Source organism: Salvia hispanica, chromosome 5 (assembly GCF_023119035.1).
Source record: "Salvia hispanica cultivar TCC Black 2014 chromosome 5, UniMelb_Shisp_WGS_1.0, whole genome shotgun sequence".
NCBI lineage: Eukaryota > Viridiplantae > Streptophyta > Magnoliopsida > Lamiales > Lamiaceae > Salvia > Salvia hispanica.
The window spans coordinates 8,645,612-8,672,959 of NC_062969.1; the positions used below are offsets into that span (position 1 = coordinate 8,645,612).

The following is a 27,348-nucleotide window of genomic DNA, read 5'->3' on the forward strand; positions in this document are numbered from 1 at the left end:
ATGCCATTGGCATTAAATATTACTCCTATATACAATGCTAGTAATAAAAAAATATACCTCCACAATGTAAATTGGTGATGACTATTACGTATGTAAATTTTTCTCCACAATCTATATTTAATGTGAAGATTTAAGTGCATTAAACACAACGTAATTAATGTGTGTATATGTGTTATATAGGGACATGCAAAATTTCAATATATGTGCGGCCATATGTGTTTATAGGTGGAGGTGTGGTCCATGACTCCATGTTACCATGTATATATCTAGTTGTCAAAAGTTTATTGGTGATGTCCACCGTGGTATGCCTGGAACACTGAATTTTTTCTCCATCTCAGTTGAGATAAACCAAAAAGAAAAATACGGAGGGAGTACTATTTTCCTGTGTATATCATACACGGTGCTTGTTAATTAAAGTTAATCAACATCCCTAATCAGTTAAATGTAGTAGTAAGACATTAGCAAATATTAATCTAAATAGTAAATATATATGATTCGATCCGACCCGACAGTTATTACGGTTACGCTAATCGATCGCGTTCAATCGTTCATCCCCACACACACTGAAACCACAATTTCAGAATCACAAACATCACACATCGACGTCATGGATCCGAATCCCACCGCAACGGATCCAAATCCCACCGCAACGGATCCAAATCCGACGCCAGCCTCCAATTTCCCTTCCCTCTCCCAAGTCATGGACGCCCTCCCGGCCGTCATCACGCGCTCCTTCACCATCTCCCCCGACGACGACAACGACATCTATCCGGACTCCGAATCGCCCCATTTCGAGAGCTTCGAGCGGATGCCCCACATCTCGAACCCGGAGCTCGCCGCGGCCATGCGCGACTCCGTGAACGACGTGGCGGAGTCCCGGTCCGTGCTGGAGGCCCTGGGCCCCCGGCCCGACCACGAGACGGTGGACGTGGCCCGGGCGCGCGTGGAGGAGATCGACGCCGCCGGGGACACGTCCGAGGAGGCGATGCAGGACTACAAGGTGTGCAAGGCGGTGATCGAGCTGGACGAGATGCACGAGGCCTACGAGACGATGCTGGAGGAAGCGGAGAAGCGCCTCGAGAGCATCTACGAGGAGGCGGCCGCGGATATGGACGCGGAGGCCGAGATGTATGAGGAAGGGGAGGATGACTATGAGGACTATGAGGAGGCCGGGGAGGTGATGAAGATTGGGGAGTTGATGAATGAGGAGGTGGCCGCCATTTTGAAGGCCGCCGAGTCCGGGAAGAAGGCCATTGAGAAGGTGGATTTGTCCGGGAGGAAGTTGAAGATCTTGCCGGAGGAGTTTGGGGGCTTGAATTTGTTGGTTGTGCTCAATTTGTCTTATAACAAGCTTGAGGTTAGAATCAATCACTAATATTATGCATATATACTTGATTTTGGTTCACTTTTATTTTTGTTTATGTGAAGAATAAAATGTTTTTGAACACACAGCATTGCATTTTTGAAGCCTTAATTTGGAATCAGTTGATTAATACTAGATATCAAGATTATTGTAAAGCTCTTATTTTGCTGCCAGTGTATGTATAAAAGCAGACTTTCATGTCATTGCCAACTGTTTTAAGAGTGGAATACTGGATTTTTAGGTCGTTCTTGGTATAATAAAATGGAATGGAATTGAATGAAAGTAGGAATTTTTTTGCATTTCCTTTACATTTTCATTCCATCCTACCAAGCAAGTAAATAGAATTGAAGTAGAAATCACATTCCATTTCATTATACCAAGAAGGGCCTTAGTTTCTTGTTTGATTTGATCTGAAATTGACATTTGACTTATTCTTTCCCAATTTCTGTTTTGTGTGAGGGAAACAGTGGATCCCAGATTCAATTGCTGGCCTAGAGCATCTGGAAGAGCTAATTCTTGTAGCAAACCTATTAGAATCACTGCCTGACTCCATGGGCCTATTGGAGAATCTCAAAATCTTGAATGTCTCCTCAAACAAGCTTTCCGCCCTACCAGATAGCATCTGCCACTGCAGGTAAAAACCCTAACCCTAACCCTAATTGACAAAAAGAAGGGGATATACCTATCACGCTTCGCGTGTTGCGCAGGTCGTTAGAGGAGCTGGACGCGAGCTTCAACAAGCTGACGTACCTCCCAACTAACATCGGTCACGAGCTGGTGAACCTGAAGCGCCTGCGCGTCCAGCTGAACAAGATCCGGTCCCTCCCGACCTCCATCGTTGAGATGAAGTCCCTGCGCCTCTTGGATGTGCACTTCAACGAACTCCACGCCATCCCACAAACAATTGGGAAATTGGCAAATTTGGAAACCCTAAATTTGAGCAGTAATTTCAGTGACCTAACTGATTTGCCTGAGACAATCTCGGACATCATCAGCCTCAAGGAGCTTGATCTCAGCAACAACCAGATTCATGCTCTGCCTAACACGTTTGGGAGGCTGGTGAATTTGACCAAGCTGAAATTGGATGGGAATCCTCTCGAGATTCCCCCCACGAGCGTAGCTTCGGCCGGGCTGGATGCGGTGATGGCTTACATGACCAAGAGGTGGGTGGATATGCTGATGGATGTGGATGATGAGAAGAGCATGCTGTTTGTGAAGGAGGAGACAGAGGAGGAAGGGCTGCTCAGCCGCGGGGCCAGCTGGCTGAGGACCGTGGTCACGTTGTTTGGGGGGTTTGACTCGGATGCTGACAGCCACCTAGATCATCAGTACTGAGTTTATTTCATCAGTACATGTCATGTGTATCGAGAGTGCCCTCTATGTTGAGAAGGTTCACTTAAGGGCGGACGATCAAGTGTTGCTCGGACGCTACCTAAATTATAAATTATCGTATTTTATCAGTACATGTCACGTGTCAGATTAATAAGAGTTAGAGAGGTTTTTTGAGTGGTAGGGATTTAAGGGTATTGGTAATAAAGAAAGTTTAGTCTAGGGGCTTTGGATACATTTGTAGTTAGATTGTATTGTTCTTATCTTCTTGGTATTAACTAGTGTGGTTGAATTTTTCAATGCTTGTGTGGCGCTTACCTAAATGTGTACTCATTTAAATTATTTGCATAGAGCCTTGTGCATTTGAAGGCATGAATGTTAGACCAAGTACCTTGCATATGCGCAAATTATATTTATGTTGTGTAAAATGTAAACGATAAATTAAATTTATTGAGTCACTTCAATCGTGGCACATATATACTGTTAAATTAATGGGATTTATTTAGATAAACACATAGGTAATAAAATAGTATAATTAAAAAACGTCAAAAAACCTAGCAATCTCCCTTCTGCACAATAAGGTGAAAATGCTTAATTCAATACTCCTCTAATACTTTTTGCAGCAGTCGGATTTGATCCGAACCTGATTGATAGGATGATTTTATATATGGTGATAATATCATTTTATTCAAGTGACTAATTGGTTTTTATACATTACGAAAAGGCAAACATATATATACGAGGATCATATAATTTGTTTCCTAATAGTATGAATTTACTGATACTTGTATGATTTGCTTTATTTTTGGAGTAGTGATAAATTTACATAATAAGTATTACTTACTATATATACAACGGAGATAATTTTGTCATTTAAAAATAATTATTTAGTTCATTTTAATTGAATATGCATTTTACATAAATCTCCATATCGGTAACTTATGGTAACATTTCAGAATTAAATTAACATTTAAAAGTTGAATTTGAAATAAAATTTTGGAGTTTATATATACACCGTTATAGCAATTAAGTTTCTATTTGTGTGAACCATTTAAATTATCTAATTATTTGAACTCACCCATTATAGTATGTGAAAAGTTCATATTCTAAGATTCTCGAAATTATCAAGATACACATTGTAATATTATATATATACATGCACATATTATTAAGCAACGGGACGGTGCATTGTAAGATGTTCCCAATAAACATTTAAATTTTAAAATGACTATACATGCCTAAAAATGGGAACATTTCAAATAACTATAATTAAAAGCATAAAAATTCCCATCTTTAACTTCGGAACATCAACACTCCAAAACATACAATGTACTATCACTATGTCCCTAAAATCACTAATTACGCCAAATAATCATGTGAAAGTCCCCCATTATTGTCCAATTTCACCAACTAAATTATTAAAGTTGGTATCCCCATTGCCAACCTTGCCATGTGCACCAAATTATACCTCCAATTCCCTTCCCCATATTTCCAACCTATATTAATACAACCCAACTACACAATATACTTTAAAGAAAGCATACACACACCATCTCACAACTCATATCTCTCCAAACATTCCATGGAACAAATCACAAATTCCACCAAGACTACAACTTGCCTCGTATTTTCCTTGATTTCTTTCTATTTGATTGCATCATCGGTTTCTCGGCCAGCGTATTCCTCCGGCTACTATGCGGCCGCGTTGGTGCTCGTGTTGGCGTTCTTGATCGTCCTAGCGGTCAGGACGACGCTGGTGGCGTGGATAACGGTGTTGGTGCTCCTGGCCTTCGCGGGGAAGCGCCGCCGCGTGTTGGCTAAGGAGGGGAGGAAGATCACATCGGATGTGGCTATGTATTTGGCGCAAGTTGTGATCAAAGAGAAGAGCTTTGTGGCTTTTACATGTGCCACTGTTATGAGTCTAATGGGAATGGCTTTGCTTGGCTAGGAAAAGCCAATTGATGAAGTTCAACCCCAAGTTCTTGTCTCTCTCTAGGTTATGAATGTAGAAATTTTGCACATTTAATTTGTTATTTTGTTCAGATAAATTAAATGAGTAAATTACTTTTGTCTTGTAGCTATATGGTTTTGTTTGTTTGTTTTTTTTCCACACATGGAAGATGAGTATATTTTGGTTAAAAAGGTCATTAATGTGCTCTCCTACGTGAGGGGTTATTTAATTATTGCTATTGTATGAAATATAATTATAGCACAATCACATATATTATTGTACTCAAATATTCCCAAGAATTTTCCTTCCAAGTCTTATGCTTATCAGATTATATACATGTGCACAGCATTAATTTTGGAATAGAAATAAGTTTAATGTTTATGAATTTATTAGTTGTAAAAGGCCCATAACCTTTTCGAGTTGGGCTGGACCGGGCCAGGCTGGGTACTTCTTTCCCATTAATCATTTGGTGTGTAAATTGTAAAATATAAAACTTATGTGTCAATTTGAATTTTCATTTTGAGATAAATTTAAATTTAGTAACCAATTTGATACAAATACAATTTGGTGACTATTTATAAAATTAATCCAAAAACTACAAAAAATAAAAATCGAGTAAATGACCGATACATGGACCAATAATATGACAATATAAAATTGAGTAGTAGTAACTAAATAACAAACGTCGATAAAATCTTAACCTAAATATCCAAAAAATCAGCTAGAATAAGGCCAACAGCGGTTATAAATTATAATTCCCTACATCACATTGAGCCAGTCTATCCGCGTCATCAATTTTCCGCCAATTAAAAAGACACGTCAGACGCTAACAAGGAAAAGATATGTTTGGAAGAAAGAAAAGATTTTAATAAACAAGGAAAGAGAAAGGAAATAATATTAAAAAATTAGGCAATATTGATAAAATAAGATCACACTATTCGTCATCTTCCTCCTATATAAACACACACACACACTGATGCATTGCGTTGCAGTACCTCTCTCTCACTCGTTGAGATCATCGATAATTTGACGCGGCTAACGGATACGCGTGGATTGCCGTGAAAATCTCTCTCGGATTTCGATCAAACTGATTTCAGATATTCGCTCTTTCTCCGTTAATTTCGTGTTTTTTTTGTTGGAAAATCTGCGAATTTTGGTTTTATAGGGCTGAGGCTTCTCTTTGTTTAATCGCTGCCTTACCTGAAACGCTCTTAGCTATGGAGGATTATGTCTTGATCAAGGTTTTATTTTTGTTACAAGTCCAACTTTCTTTTATGATTTTTAATGCTCTTCTTTTTGTGGTTTTATGCCTTTTAATCTGTGTGTCAATGACTGATTTTGTTGATAATCTAATTGACGTTCATAATCTGTGCTGTGATTTGTGTTTTCGTTCACCGGCTATTTGAATCAATCGCGTGTTCTAAAAAAGGTTGCCTTACTATAGTGAGTATAATCGATTTATTTATTGGTTTCTTGGTTTGAGTTCTTAATCATGTTTAACATTCCGCAGTTCAAGTATGGGAATGTGGTTAGGCGTTTCAATGCCCCTATTACTGATGACAAACTTTTTGTGAGCATGGATGGGCTGAGAGAGAAGGTCCTTTATCTCTTCAGCCTTGCTCCTGGCACTGATCTGAGGCTTACATATCTTGATGAAGATAATGAGGTCATTACTCTTGCTGACGACGAAGATCTTTGCGATATCGTGAAACAGGACCTCGACCCTGTGAGAGTAACTGTGAATGTGAACAATGTTACAAATGCGAACCAAACTTACCAACCTCGACCAAATCTGATCACCGGAAACTCAAGAGCTGCTGTAGGTGATGCTATCAAGATGATGTATCCACCTACCAAGATGATGTATCCTAAAAAAGATGATGTAGATTTGGGCTTAATTCGTCGTGTATGTGGCACTTATGAGGGCCCAATTTCTGGTACACCACTGCAAAATATCTCAGCTGCTTCACCACACTCTGCTTCTGATGCAAATCCCTTTAGGGGAAGTCGTGGTCAAGATGATAGCAGTGGGAGTTATTGTCATTGGGGGGTTGGTTGTGATGGTTGTGGCATAGTTCCTATAGTTGGCCCCAGGTTCAAGTCTAAAGTGTAAGAACTTATTTTAGGCTATTTGTTTATTTCTTTGATTGGTTTTATGCATAGTTTAATTTTGAGGTATTGTTACTAACAAGAGCTTTCCACTTGTAGGAAGTTGGATTATGACTTATGCCTAGATTGCCATAGTAAAATAGGGAATGGCAATGATTGTGTCAGAATAGAGCGCCCAACAATTGCTCAACATCATTTGCCATATTTACGGGCCAGGGACCGGGGTGCGATCCCTCGTGTTTTGAGAGGTTCGAAGGTTGAACCAAATGTTGAAAAGCTAGATAGCCGCTTCATCCAAGATGTTAACATATTTGATGGTTGTGTGATGGAACCTTTAACTCCATTTACCAAGATATGGAGGATGAGGAACAGCGGTACACTTGCATGGCCCAAGAAAACAAAACTTGTTTGGATCGGAGGCGATCAATTGACCAATGCAGAATCTATTGAAGTTCCGGTGAGTGGTATTTTGTCACATTTGATAAGGTTTGGAGGGATGACGTGGTCTGTTAGGTTGTTGATTCTCTTTAACCTTGTCTAATAGGAGTAATTAATGTTTCTAAATTCGTGTGTATGTGGTCTCATTCTCATGAAGTTCCCTTCCCTCTAGATATCTCTATGGTTGTGTCAGGGAAAATCCTAATATGCATCTGGTTGCTGTTTGCCAGATTCCTGATGCTGGATTGCTGGTAGACCAGGAGCTTGATGTTTCCATTCGTTTCATCTCTCCAAAGCATTCGGGGCGCTATATCTCGTATTGGAGACTGGCTTCGCCATCCGGTGAAAAGTTCGGCCAGCGTGTTTGGGTCATAATCCAGGTTGACAGCTTTGATGTCTTTGACTATGTCACTGCATTTTCAGGGTAATATGTAAATGCTGACTTTAAGATTGCTTCTGTGTGTTTCTCCACAGGTTGAGGCTCCTGCTATTGAAGAAGAATCTCCTCGTGAGACACTGAGAGATTTGAATCTTAACTTGCCACCGCCACCACCACCTATATACAAGCTGCCACCGCCACCACCACCACCACCACCACCTCGTCGAACACCCTTTGCTAGTATACCTGAATCTATTGAGCTTCACAAAAAGAGTCTAATGGAGGATAAACTTCTGGGGGAACTTAAGGAGATGGGATTTGATCAGGTCGATCGGAACAAGCAACTCTTGAGGATGAACGGGTATGATCTCGACCAAGCAGTGGATGATCTTTGTGGTGTTTCAGAGTGGGATCCCATCCTCGAAGAGCTCGAAGAGATGGTAGGCTCCCTAACTTCACCATCCTGTTTGCTTGCCTCTTACCACCCACATTGTTCAATCCGTGTTTCTTGTAACAATTTTGCTGACGTGTAGGGTTTTCATAACACAGAAATGAACAAGAAGCTGCTGACGAAGAATAATGGGAGCATCAAGCGCGTCGTCATGGGCCTTATCTCTGGAGTGGAGGAGGTTTAGCAAGCATTGTTTAAGATCCACGTATATGATGGCTATGAATAAATGGTGTGGACCTCAAGGGGGCTTAGATTGTTTTTTTTGAACTTAGTAGCTATTTTTATATAAGTTTTTAACATTGATAGACATTGCTCTCTAGTTTTCAGTATCTATTCATGTGTTTATTGCTTCATTCTCTTTGTGATAGACATGCAATATCATGTCTGATCGATATCCCTTTGCCAATGGTCAAGGTAACGTGCTTTCTGTTTGTCTCCTAAGCATGAGCTTTTCTTTATGCAGCACAAACGTAGTAGAATAACACTAATGATTGGTTTATTTATTTTTTAAACAAAACATCAATCAAACAACAATAACAATAATGGGTACACAAATGATGACGAAAATTCTTAGCCAATGGAATTCTTACATAGTGGTTCTTCAATCTTGTATTCTCTTCATGTGCGATTAGGAGTTCTGGATGAGTTCAATATAAGTTTTTGTGGAATATGATGGAAAGTGAGTGTAAAAGATAGTGAAATATGGAATGTGTATTCTCATTTTTGTACAATATTGATTTTTAATAAACTGAGTTAGTAGAAAATGGTGCGTATTTTTCAATTACTCTAAAAGGGTCGATGGAGTATTTCATTTGGAAAGTTCATGATAGAGAGATGTTGAAATAATAATTTAAAATATTGATGTTGAAATAATAATTCAAAATATTGATGTTGAGAAGGAGTGAAAATGAAAACTAGCAAAACAATACTTATGTTACTGCGGATGTCATTTTATGACGTCCATACTTTCTTGTTATTGTAACATAGTAATATAATTATTAGAATTATAAAATGAAACTTCAATGGAAATTATCTTTAATAAAGGCAAGTATTTTATCTTGAAATTAGATTAACCTCTGTTACCTGACATTAGTATCAATTAGCAATTTTATTAGTATGTGAGGTACTTGAGTAGTTGATTTCCATTTGAAAAATATAAGAATGATATGCATGGAATTTTGACAGGGAGAGTGAGAGGGGTGTAAAGCGAAAATAGACATATCCACGTTTTGTTGAAGAGAATGTGTATGAATTCATTACAATATGATAGTGGTATTAAATATATAGGCACACATAAAATAAAAAGGCAAAAAAACAAGTTAATCATGTCGAAAAGTGATCTATATTCGAAACAGGTAGTGACTTTAACTCTGCTAAGAGAATTTGTTTATTTAAGTAGAGATGCTCAAGTAAAAGATTTGATGCTCAAGTAAAAGATGCAGTATGGAAACTACACCAATTAGACTAATAACAATACCATGGTGTGTTGAATGTCGTGGTTAAGCTTTCCTTAGTTGATCTTTATGCGAAAACTATACTTGGATTACAACTTGCTCACGGCACGAGTCTAGTAATTCATGTATTGGAGAACATGGACGCAAACTAGGTGCAACTATAAACAGAGTTTTAAGTAGTCGGAGCTACCTGATTGTGTTGATGATGTTTGACGAGAGATGTGCGACAATACTTGTTACCATGTCTTCCTCCCGTGACTACCAGCAGACTCGTACTGACAACAAGACTAGGAGAAGTAGCTTCATTTCAAAGCATTCAACATCGCACACCCTTCATGAACAACTAAGAGAGTTGGGATCTGCCTGGAAGATTGTGTTTCCTGGTGAACTTTTTCCTCCTCAACTCAAGAAAGTCATGACGAAGTTTGAATGGATACGTGAAGGTCTTCTTCTAATGATCCTCGTGGTTGCTCATATCCTCTATGGGCTCGACAAGATAGAAGAGTACTGGAACATGGTAGCAAGTAACAAAACTGCAACTTTTAAAGATGCAAGTGATAGAATTTCAAAGGTACTGTTTCCAATCTATGAGTACTTACCATAGCATTTAAAAGCATACTTCTCTATTTGGGGGGGTTTCCCAAAGACTTGTATGACTCCCACAGCCAAGAGCATTCACTTGTGGCTTCTGCAAAGAAATTAGCAAAGTCCTCTTTCAAAGTTGTGATCAGTTCATCTGGAGGAGGCCTAAATGACTCTGGAAATGGCCGCCGGATCAAAATTCAAAAGATAAGGCTCCTTCACTTTGCAAGTTGCAAAGCAAGGAGATGTCATTGCGACTTTGCAATAGACTAAGATAAATTTTTTTTGTGTAGTTTGTAGCTACTAGACATGAATCATAACCTAAAAATGTAACAGGGATATCAAAGTAAACAGATTGAAATAAACCAGTCTGGCATTTTATATCATGTGTTATACAACTGTACTTATTCCATACCACATAGCATCTGTTAAACGTACTGCTGTAGGTATGTGCATGTACTAAGAGCTAGGTGAATCATATACGAGTACTATATTGCCTAAAATTTCGTGTTTGTTTTCTTATTTTATTACAGTTATGCTGTAGCTGACCTCTTTGATAATTTTGGACCATTTAAGCTACATTTATAAACCCACAAAAAATACTTAAAAGTACTGTATGATAGAAAATAGAATATTGGTTTAACGGACAGCAATCATCCAGAGCCGCAACCTTACCTTGCATCATCTCCCACTACTCCTAGATACATTATTCCAAAAATACAATAACACAAGGAAAATGTATGGCAACTGACTAAAGAAAAGCATCAGATTCATTCATATCCAAAGGGAAAAAGAGGAACATCTTTTGCAATATAAGTACTTAATCTCTTACCACATATTTCTGAGGAGCGAAAGAGAGGGCTGCAAAATTAGGCCAAGATCATGAGCAGGAGCTATGACTACCACAGCAGCAGCTACTCCATGGATGAATATCTCGAACGCCTCAACAGAATCCAACGGATGCCGAGCATGATTGGGGACTGTCCCAATTTCCCCAACGTGCATGAGGTTCTCAACAACAATCCTACAAACAAAGACAAAAACAAATATCACCAGAAGAACCAACAGAGTCCTGAGAAAAAAGTTCACTTTGCTGAAAAAGATATGCAGGTGGCTGAGGCTGGTAAGCATGGTGTGGAGGATAAGTCGATCGATGTGGAGGCAGATGGATTCATCAAGAAGAAGCACAAGGGGTTTGCACTTTGCAAATGGGACACCTTCAAGGTCTATTAAACACTAGAGTTGACTCAGTGTCATGACAGGCTTACGCATATTTATGTTTGATGATATCGTGTTATACTAGGATTTTACATAAAATAAGATCTCTATCTTCTGCATCTATAGCTTGTGAAATTCTGAGTGGCATTTTCCAGTACTATACATTAGTAATTTAAACCTATCAGATTTGTCTCTACTTCTTTATAGTTCTTGTCCGTGATACTTTATGGTTTAGCCGTTTAGGGCAATGCATCCTTCCTGTATCTTGTTTTACTACATTTAGCCTTTTTTTCTTAGCAGAAATGAGATTCATAATTTCATGCTAGTCATAGCTCATCGTCGAGTTAGTTTCAGCTCCAACTCAGATATGTGTGGGATTCACTTTCATGGTCACCTTAGTTTTTCAGCTTCCATTTATACATGCTATCTTCTAGAGATAGTAAAACCATAAAACAGTAAACAGATATTCTTACGAATCAAGATCTTAGTTTCAATCAGTCTGAAAATTCACAAAGATATCTCAGACATAAATCGATGGCTCAACTAGGACTCCTCATTCAATTTAACAGATATACACGTTTTTGAGTTTCTGATAATCAAAATCTGAGGTAAGGATTCTCCTTCCAGATCAATTATGTTGTACAGTGTTAAAATCATGGATATTAGAGAACAAAACTTAAGTTTTAAGCAATCCAAGATTTTCCCACGGGTAAAATCCATTATGCGCATGTATGTTGCATAATGAACCAAATATCTAGGTCGCATAATGTCTGGAAGTAAGGGTCCAAGAAAGGGCAAAAAAGTCATGCAGTTAAACTCCCAATCAATCATAGCCAGAGGCAAGATATTCAAGAGATAATGTACCTTATTACTGCAAGGCTGAATGTTTCTTTTTGTGAAGATTTCTCCAAGCTCCACTGCCACAGTTGCTCAAGTAAAACAGATTCAAATTCATTTAATGGCATTTCACTTGTCAAGAAAGAAGATAAAAATTACATATAGGTATGTAAGTTCATCAAAAGGGCATCATAAACCTCGTATAGATATATTAAGCAAAGTAAGATAGAAGTGGTCTTATATCCATTCTTTTCTAGATTGTTTCATAAGGTGGCAGCAAATTGCTATTATAACAGAAGCAATCAAAACCAAGTGAACAATTTTCATTGAATTATAATAATGACACACTGGAGCTCATCTAATATGTAATGCAATGCAATAGAAATGTAACCTCAAAATCCCCCAATCCTATATTACAAATCAAGCGATCTTACAACCACAAAACTAAATTCGCAAAGCAGCCACAGAATCCCCAATAAACCTCAACTTATCTTTATATCTACTCGATAATTGACTGAATGATACCAGCACCTACAGTCTTCCCACCTTCTCTGATAGCAAATCTCATCCCCTGCTCACAAGCAACTGGTGTAATAAGCTCAACCTCCATTTTCACATGATCACCTGGCATCACCATCTTTGACTCCTCATCCTGATCATTCATGATCCTGACCACTGCCCCAGTCACATCAGTAGTCCTCATGTAAAATTGAGGCCTATAATTCGTAAAGAAAGGGGAATGCCTCCCACCTTCCTCCTTCTTCAACACATAAACCACCACCATAAACTTCTTGTGAGGCGTGATTGTGCCAGGTTTAGCCAGCACCATCCCCCTCTGAATATCAGCCTTCTGAATACCTCTCAACAATAAACCCACATTATCCCCGGCCACGGCCTCATCCAATGTCTTCTGAAACATCTCCACACCCGTTATAATCGTGCTCCTCGTCTCCTTCAATCCAACAATGTCTACTGTATCCCCAATCTTGATTGTCCCCCTCTCCACCCTCCCAGTAGCCACAGTCCCCCTACCGGTGATCGAGAAAACATCCTCTATAGCCATCAAAAACGGCAAATCAGTCCTTCTCTGCGGAATGGGAATGTAGCTATCAACCTCATCCATCAGCTGATAAATTTTATCAACCCACTCATTCTCCCCTCTTGTAATCTTAGGGTTCTCAATCAAAGCATTCAAAGCTAGCAATGCAGAGCCAGAAACAATCGGAATATCATCACCAGGAAATTCATGCGTGGAAAGCAACTCCCTCACCTCCAATTCCACCAGCTGCAGCAGCTCCTCATCATCAACCTGATCCTGTTTATTCAAAAAAACCACCATACTAGGAACCCCGACCTGCTTCGCGAGCAAAATGTGCTCCTTCGTCTGCGGCATGGGGCCATCGGCGCCGGAGACGACGAGGATCGCGCCGTCCATCTGCGCAGCGCCGGTGATCATGTTCTTCACGTAGTCGGCGTGGCCGGGGCAGTCGACGTGGGCGTAGTGGCGGCTCTCCGTCTCGTACTCGACGGTAGCGGTGTTGATCGTGATGCCGCGCTTCAGCTCCTCGGGAGCGGCGTCGATCTCCTCGTACCTCTTCGGGGCGGAGTTTCCAAGGGAGGCCAGCGCCATCGTGAGCGCGGCGGTCAGGGTGGTTTTTCCATGATCTACGTGGCCGATCGTGCCGATGTTGACGTGCGGCTTCTTCCGCTCGAACTTTCCCCGGGCGGCGCGGACGGAGAAGCGGCGGAGCGGGGCGGCGGTGACGTTGTGGAATTGGAAATTGAAGTTGGTGGAGGGAGTGAATGAAGAGACGAGGGCGATTTTAGTGGACTTTGCGGAGGGGTTGGGATTTGGGAATAAAGGTGTGGAAATGTGTGAGAGCTTTGCGATCGATGAAACGGCGGCCATGGGAGATTCTAGAGAGAGAGAGAAAAGACTGTAAAACTGTAATTAGTGACCCCTAATTAGTCAAACTTTGTCAATTACGAGCATTTTAAAACTTTAATTTTTATAATTGCAGTTTAAAGCTTCAACAATATAGAATTTATAGTTAAAATCCCAAACGTTTATGACCTGCATGGATACGTATACATTCCTTTTTCTGAATGACCTGCTTGTAAAGGCCCCCAAAGTCTTACAACAAAACCAACTGAACCATTGACATAAGCATATGATGATCAAATAGCAAATTTAGATCATTCTGAAAAGGGAAGCAAAAAAGAAGAAGAAGAAAACGACTTCCCTATATAGCAAAGTAATACAACATACATTACACGTTATTCTTCCATCACCTCATCTTTGCAAAACAGTTGCAGGCGACATTGGTCATGATTCATGATAATTTCCTGCAAACATCTAAAACTAATTTTCTTTCAAACACAGAAGAGGTGTAGCTTCTTGTTCAATTCGTGCCATATATCTTTGCGTTGCATACTCTAGTAATCCTGTGGCGAGCCTCCTTTGGCACGTCCTTCAGAAGTTCCAAAACGGCTTCTTTGTGCATCTGCTTCAGGTCGTTCAGCTCCTTGTACTGCTCGTCCAGCACAGAGTCGAGTTTTTTTAGAACACTTTTGATGCCACCCGTGTCACTTCCACGTGGAGACGAGTTGTCTTTTTCTTCCAATTGGCGAGTATTCCTGTTTTCAGGTGGACCAAGGAGCCGGTGACCTTCATTAAATTGTAACCCGCACCCGCTAGGTGCAGAATCCGGTTCCTGCTTGCTGTCATCTTCGTGATCAGAGTCATACTCCACGTGACTGAGAAGTGAAACATCGTGAGAGGTGCTATTATCTTTATGGCTGAATGGTGATTGTGTCACTTCAGACCAGGTGTCTCCAGAGGCGGTTGAATCAGCTGACATCAAGTTAGACGGCCCTGCCTTTAGTGGTGAGCATCCGCCACAAGCTTTGGGCGAATCAGACCAATATTTTCTACCCGAGGGGAGTCTTTCCAAAACAAGAGGGCCAGAGGGATGATTCTCATGCATCGAGGGACTGGAAGACATGTCTCCGTGTGTTCCAAGTACACCAAATTCAATCATTGTTTGACCATTAAAACTGCCGCTGTTTGCAGTTCCTCTAGGTGTCCAATCTGGAACGAGGGATTGGAATTCTGAATCGATCATATCAGCAATAACTGAGACGTCTTGATCTGTCAAATCCAGCTCTTCAACCATTTCACTAGCAACAGCAGTGGAAGTATCCTCCTCGACATCAAATGGAAAGTGAATGTTCCGTATATGACCTGAACGGATAAAGTCACTGTGCATTCAATGACAAGAAGCACTAATTGCAGCAAATGGGAAACGGTGATATCAATAACCTGATGCATCTGCTATTCGAAGCTTCAAAAATATCGTATTATGGTCTTTCCTGTGACCCTGCAGTGTGAAGTCTCGACTACCCTCAAATCCAGAATCTTGGTTTCCACCAATGTCAAACCAGCTTCCATTATCACCTGCAAATATATATAGTGGAAAACACTTACTATTATAACCAAAAAGCAAAAAAGGTTAGAACCGAATAAAGGCTACAACTGCACCTGCATCGGTAGATTGTGTCCACAGTGAAGAACTTGAACTTTCCTCATCAGATCTTAAGAATGGATCCATTAGTAATTCTTTGGCTGACAAACGCTCAGGAGCTTTTGCGATGCATTTTTCTATGAACTCCCGGATAGCAGGATCCTTCACTTTCTTTAATGACGCAGGCTTGATCCCCTTTTAAACAATTCAAGAATTTAGTGAAAGGGACCTTTAGACTATCAAAGAATGTGTGTTTAGCAACAAAGCGAGAAACAGAGATTTCTTTAGTACTCCATATTGTGTGTCACCATTTCTTCGGTTTTATCCTGTTCCTGTATCTGGATATTCACTCCTACTCATCTTTCTTATATCTTTCTGTAGTAACAGATGATAAATGCTTAAGGGAATAATTTCGGTATAATACAAGCTTCCCCTTAAAGCAGACAAACGAAACATAAAAAAAAAAAGCAAACTACAGACAGAAAAATAAATATCAACTTACCGCTGTCACTTTTTTGTATATCTGAGCAGCATTGGAGCATTCCACATACGGATACTCAAAGGTGACTAGCTCTATCAAGCACATACCGAAAGCGTATACATCTACAAGTTCATTGTATTCTTCCTCATACAGCTCCGGTGCCATGAATTCCGGAGTACCTATCTCAGGATCACATGTCACCTTAACCATAAAATTTAAGCATAAAGCCAAATTGAATCCATCATCAACTAACTTACCTATAACACTGTGAGCTGAACGAGCTTGCTGTAGGATAGCAGCTAGCCCAAGATCACCAATTTTCACCTCTCCTTGATTCCCATTGACAAATATATTATCACATTTCAAGTCGCGATGAATAACCGGAGGATCATGGCGATGCAGATATGATAGCCCTTCTAAGATTTGCCTAGACCATTTCTTCAATGCCCTCACATCAACATGCTTGTGTTTCTTCCTATACCTAAACAACACGAAAACCAGTTCGAGCTTCTAAGCTCCCACTCTAGGATATCAAAAGATTCATAACGCAGCAACTGAAAATCCAACGTACTGTCTTAGAGTCCCAGACACGAAAATCTCAGTAATGAAGTTGATATGCTCGTTCTTTGTATCGACCCACGAGCTGTAAAACTTGATAATGTTCTTATGCTTGAGAGTTTTGAGCAGGTGCACTTCAGAAAACAACCTCTCTAAATCAACAGAATTTCTCAAGAGATCAGCAAGTTTCACCTGATTCCAAGCCACCTCTATGCCTTCCAACTCATCAAATGCCCTATATCTAAATTCCAACAGTAAAATCAAGGATAAACAAAACTGAAAAATGAAAATTGTAAATCATCAAATCACATTAAATTCCATACACTTTTTTGAAAGCCCCCTTTCCTAGCACTTCTTTATACTGCAAAAAAACAACGCGAACATAACTAAATTAACTAATTGAACGCTAACAAGAAAAGCAAACAATAAAGCTGAATACCAAAACACAAAATCACAACAACGTTAAGGAACGAAACATTATCCATCTTCATCAACAAAATAATACACGAGCTAAAGAAATTGCACGAACCCGACCGTAGCGACCGGAGGGATCCACCTCGACGAATTCGGGCACGATATCACAATCGTCCGATTCGGCCTCGGACGCCGAGTCTTGCACCATTTTCGTGCCTAATTCAAACGCAACCAATCAAAAACGTAATCTGATTCAGATCTACTACTGAAAATGACTCTCTTTGCCGCAATCCGATGGCCGAAATTGTGTTTTAATTCCAATGTTTCGCGCTTAGATGAATGAAACAGTGAAAACTCGAATTTGCGAACGTATGCAATTTGTTTGGATTCAAGTTCGATGACGTAAACTGGATTTTGTTGGGCTGGAGCGAATCTACGTCGGTTATGCATATGTATATTTGACTTTCTGTAATCTTTTCTAAGTTGTTTGTTTTCATTGGAAAAGTATAATATTTAACTCTTGGTAAATATTTATAAAATGAAGGAATGATTAATTTATAATGAACACCTTTTTTCAAGAGGAGTATAGTTATCATTTTTTTAATCGTAAATTAAAGGAAACCATTGAATATTTATATACTTTACCAAAATTGATGGAGAAAGAGATGGGTGCATACGCCAGTGTGATTTCGCTGAAGCACACAATCAAACGTCTCCTAAATTCATCTCAAATCGTGTTGATTCCCCCGTCTGCAGGGATCTTAGAATCTGCCAGCAACGAGCTTCAGTCGTTGCGGAAAACTCTCATAAGAGTGGATGGCGGAAGCAAGAGCAGCAGCAGGAAGAAGATCAACGCTTTTGACGAGCAAATCACAGAGGCGGTGTACAAACTCGAAGATTTGCTCGAATCCGACCTATCAGATCAGATTATTTCACAATCAAGCGGGGATTGGAATAAATTCTCCATAAATCTGCAGGAATCAGAGCGCGAGATTGTGTGCCTCGTCGATGCATTGAAGGAGATGGAGCTGGACTACATCAAAGAATTAGACAATCCAGAAATTGAAGAAGATGATGGTGATGGTGATGAACCTATTGTTTCGACAAGAATTGATTCTTGTGGAAATGAGACGAAGTTGATTGGATTATCTGATAAATTTCTGGAAATCAAAAATCGGCTTAAACGTGTGGATGGGCTTCGCTTCGTGACGCCTATAACTGGGATGGCTGGAATCGGTAAGACTGCACTTGCTAATGAAATTTATAACGATTTTGATATTTCACAACAGTTTGATCTTCGAGCTTGGGTTGCAGTAGGTAGAAAATGGAAGTTGAAAGAAATCTTACTTGCCATTGTAGCTCAAGTTGATGCTAACATGGTTGAAATTATTATGGATGAAGAGGTGAGAAAGATTGGTGATTATTTGAAAGAAAGGTTGAAAGTTAGGAGGCATCTCATTGTGTTGGATGATGTGTGGGACAAACAAGTTTGGAACGAGTTGAAAAATAGTTTGTTTAAAGATGATGATAATAATAGAGGGAAAATCTTGATCACAACTAGGTTAGACCAAGTAGGTCGAGGTGCTAGCAATCCTGTATCAGGAATTGTGAAAATGAGGTTTTTGGATAAGGAAGAAAGCTGGGATCTTCTTCGTGAGAAGGTTTTTGGAGAAGAGTTATGCCCTTATCAGCTAGAGAAGATAGGAAGGAAGATTGCCGAGAAGTGTGAAGGTCTTCCTCTTATGATTGTGGCGGTGGCAAACCTCTTATGTGGAGTAGAGAGGACGCCTGAGTATTGGAGTGAGGTATTGGAGAAAAAGAACTCGGTTTTTATGGATGCATATGGTGCAATATCAAAGGTTTTGTATCCAAGTTTCGAGTACTTGGCTCAGGTGTTGAGGCCATGTTTTCTTTATATGGGAGTTTTTCCTCAAAATTTTGAGATATTGAAATCAAAGGTGGTCATAATGTGGGCGGCTGAGGGATTTCCTGAGCCATTGGGATGGCAAACTGCAAATGAATATAGTGAGCATTGTTTGAGAGCTCTTAGTTACAATAATCTTGTTTTGCTTCATAAAGAAAGCACAATTTGGAACATTAAATCCTCTGGGGTGAAATCTTGCTTGGTTCATACTTCTGTGTGGCATTTATGCAAAACGGAAGCTAAGAAAAACAAGTTCTTTCATATGTTATATAAGTGTGGTGATGATCTTGAAGAGGGTATAGAAGGCCAACGGCGACTGGCTATCCATAATAACATTTTATTTGGCATCAAAGATGTGCGTAACTTGATTGAGGATAGTTGTGCATCAACTGCTCGTTCTCTCTTATGTTTTGGCCCATTCTGTCGTTATCAAGTTCCCGTTTGTTTTGGTTTAAGGTTGTTGAGGGTGGTGGATGCTCTTACAATCCGTTTCTATGAGTTCCCAATTGAGGTAGTGAAACTGGTTCAGTTGAGGTATCTTGCCCTCACTTGTGATGGGGATCTCCCTTCTTCCATATCCAAACTTTGGAACCTTCAGTCCTTGATTATATCCCGACATCTTAGCATCAAGCCTTTTGAGGTTCCATCGTACATTCCTAAGGAGATATGGGATATGAAGGAACTGAAGCATCTTCATGTTGTGGGAAGCGATCTACGAGATCCTTGTGGTGATTCGTTACCAAACCTCTCAACACTTTTAGACGTGAGTGCTGTTAGTTGCACAAAGGCGATTTTTGAAGCAATTCCTAATCTAAGGAAGTTAGGAATTCAAATTGAGTCAGAGCCTGACGCTGCTGAGGCATTGAGTTTCCTTGATCAAATTTCCAATCTCAAAAAACTGCAGATACTCAAATGTGTAGTCGTGAATCCTGACCTAATGACCGAAACACTTCTCCATCCGCATCCACATCCTCTTCCAACATCGCTGACAGTTCTTAAGAAGCTGCATTTGAGTGGGTTGGGATATTCTTGGGAAGATATGAGTGTGATTGGATCATTGCCGAATCTTGAAGTACTCAAGTTGCGATGCTATGCCTTTCAAGGTCGGACATGGATAGTAGAAGAGAAAAGATTTGCAAAACTTGGATATCTTGTGATTGAAGACACTGATTTGGTGGAGTGGGAAGTGAGAGAGGGAGGCTGCCCAAAACTCTACTATTTGAGCATAAAACATTGCCATTTGTTGGAAGAGATTCATGGAAGATTTGGTCATAATTTTGGAAAAATTGAAGTCGTTGACAGCAACCCTTTAGTGGAGACATGTCTGAGGCAAATGATACATGGTTACTCCTCTCAACTGAAATTTTATGACCCCAGTATTTATATTCATTATTCATGGCTTGATAAGAAGCTGAAGTTATGACTCCCTAATTTATAAGCATCTTCTCTTTGTGATATTTGTATTTTATATTCTACTCATATTTAAAATGGTTCTTTTTTTATTGTAATATTTGTATGTGAGTAACTGTGGATGCATCTGTTTCTAGGTTTAATAGCAAAAGTTATTATTGATATAAGAGAAGCCACACAAGGTCAAAAGTAGAGAATACAAAAAACATTTTCAAAGAAAATTTAACCTCACACGATGTAAACTTGCAACAGTTATTTGAAGAGCAAATGGAAGACAAGACATCCTGCAGAAACCGACGAAATAAGGAGTCTCCGTTGAACTTTAATCTGCATTTTCCCACGGCATATATTAAAGACTCGCCAGCAAAGAAATCCAATCGACTGACACATTAACAGCCCCGTTAACAGGATCTTATGCGTTGTTGGCCTAATTGGTGAAGTGACAATCTCGTGACTAAAATGTTTCAAATCAGTGTTTTAAGACTAACTCCTACTAAGTACCATCAACATGTCAACATTGTTATTGAGACTGCGTGAACATATTTTTAAAAGGAAGAATTGCAGGGTGCATACCTAGTAAAGATAGTGGTTCTCTTGATCAATGGCTTGACTCAATTAGGTTCCTCCCACATCCAGGGCAAATTTGGAGCTTGAACAGAACTCCCCCTGTGGATCCCCACTCTTTCTCCTCAGCCCTTTTTACCTTCTCGATCTTCTTGGCAGATGCAACTGCTGATCCTTGAACACGCTCAATGTCCAACAACACCAACTTCTTGCTCAACTCAACTGGAATATGTTCAATTTTTTCGCAGTTCTTTAGCACGAGACAGCTAAGAAGAGGAAAACTATTAGCAGAAACCTCCCACTTAACTATATTTGCATCTATGATGAGCAATAGTTGGAGTTTTTTGAAAACACTAGCAGCAGCATTCCATATGGTTCCAGTAAATGCATTGTTTTTCAACTTGAGAACTTCCAAGCTTTTTATCTCAGCCAATGTGGACACATGCTTCCAATCAAGGAATGTATTTGACAATGTCAGCCTTTTGAGATTTGGAGGGAAACAGCTAGACTGAGGGAGGCGAGGGAGGTGAGGTTCAGAGTCAGCCGGTGCATCATTCATCAGCTTCAGCTTTTCAAGAAGACCCAAGTTTTCCATGGACATGGTACCAATAAGAGTGGCTAGCTTACCACGAATCCCAATTCCTTGAGGTTGCAGGCCCTTTCGGATACCTTTGCTGTGAAAGATTCGGGCGCCAATCTGCTCAGTGTTTGGAGGTTTTCACCACCTTCACCATCCCATTTTGGGCCCAAGACTATCGCTGCTTTCAACTTGAGATGCCTCAGACGATACATCCTCCATATATTTGCCTTCATGGTGATGGAACGTGACTTTGTCTCGACCACAAGGGTTTGCAGATTGCATAGCTGGGAGAGGGGCTCCGGAAGAATAGAGAAAGCATCAATATTTAGGGTGACGTACCTCAAACGCATTAGTTTGGTCACCATTGCAGGAAATTGACGGAATCTGATTGATATTGCCTCCAAAACTCTGAGCAACTCAAAGGCATCCGGAATTGATGATATGTATTTGTCTTCCAAGCTAACAGGCTCCTTGTACAAACATAGGAATGAACGAACATGAGGACCCTTCGGTTTCCCAGAGAAGAATGTAGAGAGATCAGAATGGAAACTCAAACGATGGAACTTTTGGACATCAGAAACTGGAGGTTCAAATACACCCTTATTTTTCCGTATCTCTTGGAATCAGTTCTGCTCCACAGCTATCTCTTTACAAAATTCACGAATCATATCATGAACACGACATGTTTTTATTTCACCCATTAGGTTTTTCTTATCAAGCATAAGTAAATTCCTGACAACAAGATCACTTAAATTTTTTTCTGCAGCTTCCTCCAAACTACTTCCTTTTTTAGGCAGCACGAATCCTTCTGCAATCCACAACCGTGTCAGCATCCAAGTTGGGATCACGTGTTCTTCTGGAAACACTGCCATATACAGAAAACATTCTCTCAAGTTATGAGGCAATGTTTTGTAACTCAATTCCACAACCTTTGATATGCGCTTCTCCTCGTCTTGCTGTGTAAACTGGCTCACATTTTCAGACACAATTTCCCATTCCTTTATCAGAAGACGGGTTTCGCTTGTTTTGACAAACAGATCCACAAGAATGCCTCCAACCACCACAACTGTCAATGGCACTCCATGACATTGTTCGGCTATCTTCCTTCCAATGATTTTCATCTCAGTAAAGCAATGTTGTTCGTTCCCGAATACCTCCAACTGCAGCAGTTTCCAACTTTCATCGACGGTAAAGAAACGCAGATTGTGGGGTTCTGTGGAGTGACCAACTTTAGCACGCTGCCCAATAGTTCCCAGACGACTGGTGATCATGACTTTACTCCATTTATTGCTACTAGGCAGCACATCTTGTATGACATCCCAGTCCTCAAGCATCCACACATCATCCAATACCAACAAGAATTTCTCTTTTGATAGGTATTCACGAACTGATTGGGCTAACTGATGGTCACTCTTTCCGGACATGTCCTCGCTGCTGAATTGTCTCAGAATGTTGAGAAACATATCCCGATGGTTGAACCTCTGAGAAACATGAACCCAAATGCGGATTGGGAACTTAAATTGGATATCATCATTCTCATAAATCTTCCATGCGAGTGTTGTCTTACCCAAGCCAGGCATACCGATGATGGAGATGACATCAGCCTTGTCCTTCTCATCGTTGAGATAGCCCATTAGTTTTGCTTCCTCATCTTCGAAACCCAGCACTCTGTCTCGGGCCTGAGTAACAGGTAAAATCTGATACATTAGAACTCACTGTATAAAACAATATTGACATTAACAATTGTTGCTAGCTAGCTTTGTCAACTGCTGTTTGAATTATTTTTTTTTCTTCTGAATGAACACCTATTATTTCTCTACCATACACTGATAATAAACGTACAACCCTTGCTTCACTTTCTCTTGTGTGGCTAAGCTGAACTTCTTGTTGAGGCCTCTGATGGTGGTCTTGCCCTTGGCCTTCAAGCACTTGTCGATGGTGTGTTCAACAACGTAAACTACATCCCTAATCTGCTGCTCTATCGCCATCGGAGCTGGACATCTTAGCTTATCACGCAACTCTCCCAGTAGGAATGTAAGTGCGCTCTCCGCCATTAACACCAGAGACACGGATAGTTTGCACAAGTTTGAGTTATTGTTGAAACTTGAAATTGTGAAATGCATACCACCTTCCTTGCACTCAAAATGAAAATTTTATTATACTCTCATTCAATAACCTTTCACTATCAATATTTTCAATTTCATATATATATATACAGGGCGCACCACACAAACGACCTAGTCACAAAATCTCATTCATATGTCATATGTGGAGTAGTATAAAAACTGAAAATGAAACCGGAAACGAAAATCAAATTGAATTAACAAAGGAATAAGGTTATATGACCATAAAAAAACAATGTAAAGTGATTATAAATCGGAACGTTATTAATTTCGCTAGTACTTGTATAGGTCTACTATAAATATATGGAAAGTCTGGCGTGGGCATTGTTTATGGAGTATTTAATTCAGTATTGATTGAGACAAGCTGTAGTAAAGTCAAAAGATGAAGGTGAATCTGAATATGTCATTTGAAATTGAAATACAATAAAATCGGAGGATGACTATTTCAATAAATTTATAAGAAAACTTATAAAAGTTGTTGGAAATAATTTAAAATTTACTAAAAGCTTGAAATGTACAAACAATTTGGCTCTAATCGACCAACTCCCCTGGTTTATATTCAAAGAGACATTATTTATAGCAATATTCGTTGTTGATTTTTTTACCGCTCCCTCCGTCACAACTAAGTTGAGTCACATTTCTTTTGGGATGTTCCAATTAAGTGTTGAGTTATTTCATTTTTTGACAAAAAAAATAAAACATTTAATCACTCTTATTTTTTTCATCACTACTTTACTTCTTTGTTTCTCTTACTTTATTCTCCTCTCTTACTTTTGAATATAATTTCTTGATCTTTATGCCTAAAAGTTTTGTCTTAGTTAGAACGTAGTTAATTTAATTTTGGGGAGGGAGTTGGTCTATTGGCTTTCGTCGCGCTTCACTATTGAGTTATGTGAAACAAAAACTTGTCAACTCCAATCAGTTTATTCACGTTGTGAATCTGCGATTCATGGTATGATGAGTTTATTATAATAATTATAATGAGTATATAACTTGTTACATTGGATTACGACATCGAAAATTATAATTCCTTCTTAGATAATTATTTGAAAATGTCAAGTGCGAAATAGAATATTCTCTCCATCCGCTGTTAAACGTCAACTTTGGTTTGATACGAGTTTTAGAAATGTAATAGAAAATGAATTAAAATAGTTAGTGGAACGTGAGTACTACTTTTATAAACTGTAATAACATGTGAAAGGAAAATGAATTAGTGAAATATGAAAACCATTAACAAAAAGTATTAAAAAGTTAGTATGAAGTATTAGCGGAAAGACAAAAAAAATAAGATTAAACCCACATAATCAGAGCCTAAAAGCATGGCTCTGATACCAGTTGTTGAGGATAATCGCAGCGGAAAATGCAAAACAAATAAATCCACATAAGAATCTATTTAGGTGATTATGTGGGTCGATTCAATTTCATGCTTGAACATGTAGAGACATATAATTGCGCAATTAATCACATAATTTAATTTAAATTATGTTGTTGAATACTTACAACAATGATTCTCCAAAGAATCGAAGTGGCTTGCTACTTCTCCACGTGTAGATCTTGTAGCTTGATTGTGAATGCAAGACCAAAGATCTTCTAACCTATGACCCTTAACTCTATAGATCTAAATTCCTTGTGGGAGGAATCTCTTAGAAATTATAAGAATCTTGAAGGAGAAGACAAGAAAGCGGAGGCTAGGGTTTGTGATTCATGTGTGTCTCCTCCTTACATTCTTATTTATAGAGTTTATGATGGGCTAGGTTAGGGATCTATGGGGCTTGGATTGGGCCTCCCCAATTGGACCTTCTTTACTAATTAAATTATAACCCATAATTTAATATAAGGCCAATGGAATATTTCTTGTGCCACTATAGAAGAAATATTGACCGCCCATCCAATCCGTGATTACAAGCAATCCGGGTTAACCTCTTTAATATATTATTTCCCGTGTCTAAGACTTTCTATATCCATTAATTAATTTGTAGTCTGCTATAGACTTTAAATTAATTAATATCTTTATTTCCAAGAGTTTGTCTAGTACGAGATGTGTATTAAAAATATACTTTTCCTTTTCTATTTATTCTTGGATTAAATCCAAATCGGCCGGGTTTTCGAATAATAGAACTTCTCTCGAACACCTCTTGGGGATATAGTCAAACCGCGCAGGCACACGATTCAATGTAATAATAAAACTGACACCATACTAGTTATTAATTACTACTACCCAAGATATCAGGAATATTGGGTTACGAAAAACCCGCACCTATTGATAAGTCAAAGCAGCGTATGATTAAATAACGTGTGTCCTATATTATTACAAAGATTAGGAAATATTAAATCTCCAAGACATCGTCTTACAGTAGATAGCAACAAAGACGTGTCTATACTTTAGATCCATTCAATGCTATACCACACCAGTGTCACTAGTCATTCTCAAGGTAAAGACGACTTTCGGATGGACACTGCAACCTTTCACGATAGGTAGCCAAAGCCTATCTAGGTTGTGAAAAAGTTTTACTTCTACAAGGTACCGGTTGGGCCACCTACTGTGATGACCTGTTCCACGACCCAACCTTCAATGTAGAAGACTTAGACTGATTTTACTTTCCGGCGTTTTAATTATATAATTTAATATATAATTAAATACGGTCAATACCCATTAAAGTAAAATACACAGTGTGAAGAAAACATTTATTATTCTCATTAAATGAAGAGTGTTTACAATATACAAGCAATTTATCAAATTCAAAAACTCGAAAAATGCTTTTTAGTATATATGTTCCAACATGTCCACCGCCGAGCAGTGATTGATCGGGATCACGTAGCTGCACATCAGCGGCTATATGACGACTACTTCGCTCCGAACCCGCGGTTTCCAGCAAATATGTTCACGCGGCGTTTTCGAATGCGCAGGGAGTTGTTTATGCGTATCGTTGACGCTTTGGAGCGTCGATATCTTTATTTCCGCTTCAGGCACGATACGGCTGGCAGACCCGGCCACACCCCTATCTAAAAGTGCACGGTGGCAATCAGACAGTTGGCCTACGGAGGCGCGACAGGCATGTGGGATGAGTACCTCCTCATCGGTGAGACGACTTCTTTGGAATGTCTGAAGTTTTTCTGTCAATGCGTGATTCAAATTTTCGGTGAGCAATACCTTCGAAGCCCTACCCCCCAAGATTGTCAGGATCTGATGCAGATGTACGGGGAGCAGCATGGGTTCCCCAGGATGTTAGGCAGCATAGATTGTATGCATTGAGAGTGGAAGAACTGTCCAACTGCCTGGAAAGGGGCCTACACGACCGGCTACAAGGGAAAGAATCCCACGATGATCCTCGAGGCCGTAGCTGATTACCGGCTGTGGATCTGGCATGCGTATTTTGGGGTAGCCGGGTCGAACAACGACCTCAACGTCCTCAACTCGTCGCCCCTCTTCAACGAGAAGTGTCGGGACATCGGTCCAACCGTCTCATTTATGGCCAACGGCAACCGGCATGATATGGGCTACTACTTGGCGGATGAGATATATCCTAGGTGGCCTGTCTTTGTGAAGACGATCAGGCACGCGGCGGATGACAAGAAGGCCTACTTTGCGGAACGGCAGGAGTCGGCGCGCAAGGACGTGGAGCGCCCATTTGGTGTGCTCCGGGTCTCGATGGGCGGCA

The 27,348-nt window shown here is 39.8% G+C and overlaps 6 protein-coding genes, 1 long non-coding RNA gene and 1 pseudogene across 9 annotated transcripts; 4 read left to right on the forward strand and 4 right to left on the reverse strand.

Moving 5' to 3' along the window:
• The first annotated feature begins 604 nt into the window (after positions 1-604).
• Positions 605-2,992, forward strand: LOC125191198 (plant intracellular Ras-group-related LRR protein 3-like). The gene is made up of 3 exons (XM_048088707.1): positions 605-1,357; positions 1,831-1,997; positions 2,071-2,992. The coding sequence occupies exons 1-3, from the start codon at positions 608-610 to the stop codon at positions 2,696-2,698; spliced, it is 1,545 nt and encodes a 514-aa protein (XP_047944664.1). The 5' UTR covers positions 605-607; the 3' UTR covers positions 2,699-2,992.
• Positions 2,993-4,143: 1,151 nt separating this feature from the next.
• LOC125190897 lies at positions 4,144-4,769 on the forward strand. The gene has a single exon (XM_048088317.1). The coding sequence runs from the start codon at positions 4,275-4,277 to the stop codon at positions 4,638-4,640; it is 366 nt and encodes a 121-aa protein (XP_047944274.1). The 5' UTR covers positions 4,144-4,274; the 3' UTR covers positions 4,641-4,769.
• Positions 4,770-5,576: 807 nt separating this feature from the next.
• Positions 5,577-8,373, forward strand: LOC125186982 (protein JOKA2-like). Of its 2 annotated transcripts, none has more exons than XM_048083472.1 (6): positions 5,577-5,884; positions 6,154-6,752; positions 6,852-7,209; positions 7,421-7,570; positions 7,665-8,009; positions 8,103-8,373. In XM_048083472.1, exons 1-6 carry the CDS (start codon positions 5,861-5,863, stop codon positions 8,202-8,204), a joined length of 1,578 nt encoding a protein of 525 aa, XP_047939429.1. In that variant the 5' UTR covers positions 5,577-5,860; the 3' UTR covers positions 8,205-8,373. The 2 variants fall into 2 exon arrangements, with proteins under 2 accessions (XP_047939429.1, XP_047939430.1); XM_048083473.1 differs by having other exon boundaries at positions 8,119-8,373.
• Positions 8,374-9,129: 756 nt separating this feature from the next.
• Positions 9,130-10,746, reverse strand: LOC125186682. Its single transcript, XR_007170486.1, has 3 exons — positions 10,472-10,746; positions 10,074-10,162; positions 9,130-9,981 (listed from the first exon to the last, which is right to left on the reverse strand). It is a non-coding gene; the product is annotated as an uncharacterized LOC125186682 (long non-coding RNA).
• Positions 10,747-12,413: 1,667 nt separating this feature from the next.
• On the reverse strand, positions 12,414-14,061 carry LOC125186199 (elongation factor Tu, chloroplastic-like). Its single transcript, XM_048082545.1, has one exon. The coding sequence runs from the start codon at positions 14,018-14,020 to the stop codon at positions 12,611-12,613; it is 1,410 nt and encodes a 469-aa protein (XP_047938502.1). The 5' UTR covers positions 14,021-14,061; the 3' UTR covers positions 12,414-12,610.
• A 271-nt stretch (positions 14,062-14,332) lies between these two features.
• LOC125190994 (probable serine/threonine-protein kinase WNK3) lies at positions 14,333-17,570 on the reverse strand. 2 transcript variants are annotated; one of them, XM_048088443.1, is made up of 8 exons: positions 17,204-17,568; positions 16,998-17,035; positions 16,688-16,915; positions 16,374-16,597; positions 16,138-16,295; positions 15,653-15,830; positions 15,434-15,568; positions 14,333-15,355 (listed from the first exon to the last, which is right to left on the reverse strand). In XM_048088443.1, exons 1-8 carry the CDS (start codon positions 17,294-17,296, stop codon positions 14,514-14,516), a joined length of 1,896 nt encoding a protein of 631 aa, XP_047944400.1. In that variant the 5' UTR covers positions 17,297-17,568; the 3' UTR covers positions 14,333-14,513. The 2 variants fall into 2 exon arrangements, with proteins under 2 accessions (XP_047944400.1, XP_047944399.1); XM_048088442.1 differs by having other exon boundaries at positions 16,138-16,597; positions 17,204-17,570.
• Positions 17,571-17,753: 183 nt separating this feature from the next.
• LOC125189347 (putative late blight resistance protein homolog R1A-10) lies at positions 17,754-20,435 on the forward strand. The gene has a single exon (XM_048086632.1). The coding sequence runs from the start codon at positions 17,754-17,756 to the stop codon at positions 20,433-20,435; it is 2,682 nt and encodes an 893-aa protein (XP_047942589.1).
• Positions 20,436-20,688: 253 nt separating this feature from the next.
• Positions 20,689-23,272, reverse strand: LOC125186038 (annotated as a pseudogene).
• Between the last annotated feature and the right edge of the window lie 4,076 nt (positions 23,273-27,348).

Bases quoted from the DNA above. Each gene is read 5' to 3' on its own strand.
- LOC125186982 (XM_048083472.1), top strand. From the start codon at position 5,861: ATGGAGGATTATGTCTTGATCAAG. The intron at 6,753-6,851 runs GTAAGAACTTAT...TTCCACTTGTAG, and splicing joins CCCAGGTTCAAGTCTAAAGT to GAAGTTGGATTATGACTTAT. The intron at 7,210-7,420 runs GTGAGTGGTATT...GCTGTTTGCCAG, and splicing joins CAGAATCTATTGAAGTTCCG to ATTCCTGATGCTGGATTGCT.
- LOC125189347 (XM_048086632.1), top strand. From the start codon at position 17,754: ATGGGTGCATACGCCAGTGTGATTTCGCTGAAGCACACAATCAAACGT.
- LOC125191198 (XM_048088707.1), top strand. From the start codon at position 608: ATGGATCCGAATCCCACCGCAACGGATCCAAATCCCACCGCAACGGAT. The intron at 1,358-1,830 runs GTTAGAATCAAT...TGAGGGAAACAG, and splicing joins TGTCTTATAACAAGCTTGAG to TGGATCCCAGATTCAATTGC. The intron at 1,998-2,070 runs GTAAAAACCCTA...CGTGTTGCGCAG, and splicing joins GATAGCATCTGCCACTGCAG to GTCGTTAGAGGAGCTGGACG.
- LOC125186199 (XM_048082545.1), bottom strand. From the start codon at position 14,020: ATGGCCGCCGTTTCATCGATCGCAAAGCTCTCACACATTTCCACACCT.
- LOC125190897 (XM_048088317.1), top strand. From the start codon at position 4,275: ATGGAACAAATCACAAATTCCACCAAGACTACAACTTGCCTCGTATTT.
- LOC125190994 (XM_048088442.1), bottom strand. From the start codon at position 17,296: ATGGTGCAAGACTCGGCGTCCGAGGCCGAATCGGACGATTGTGATATC. The intron at 16,598-16,687 runs GTACGTTGGATT...CGTGTTGTTTAG, and splicing joins GTGTCTGGGACTCTAAGACA to GTATAGGAAGAAACACAAGC. The intron at 15,569-15,652 runs GTGCAGTTGTAG...ATATATTTGCAG, and splicing joins GACACAATCTACCGATGCAG to GTGATAATGGAAGCTGGTTT.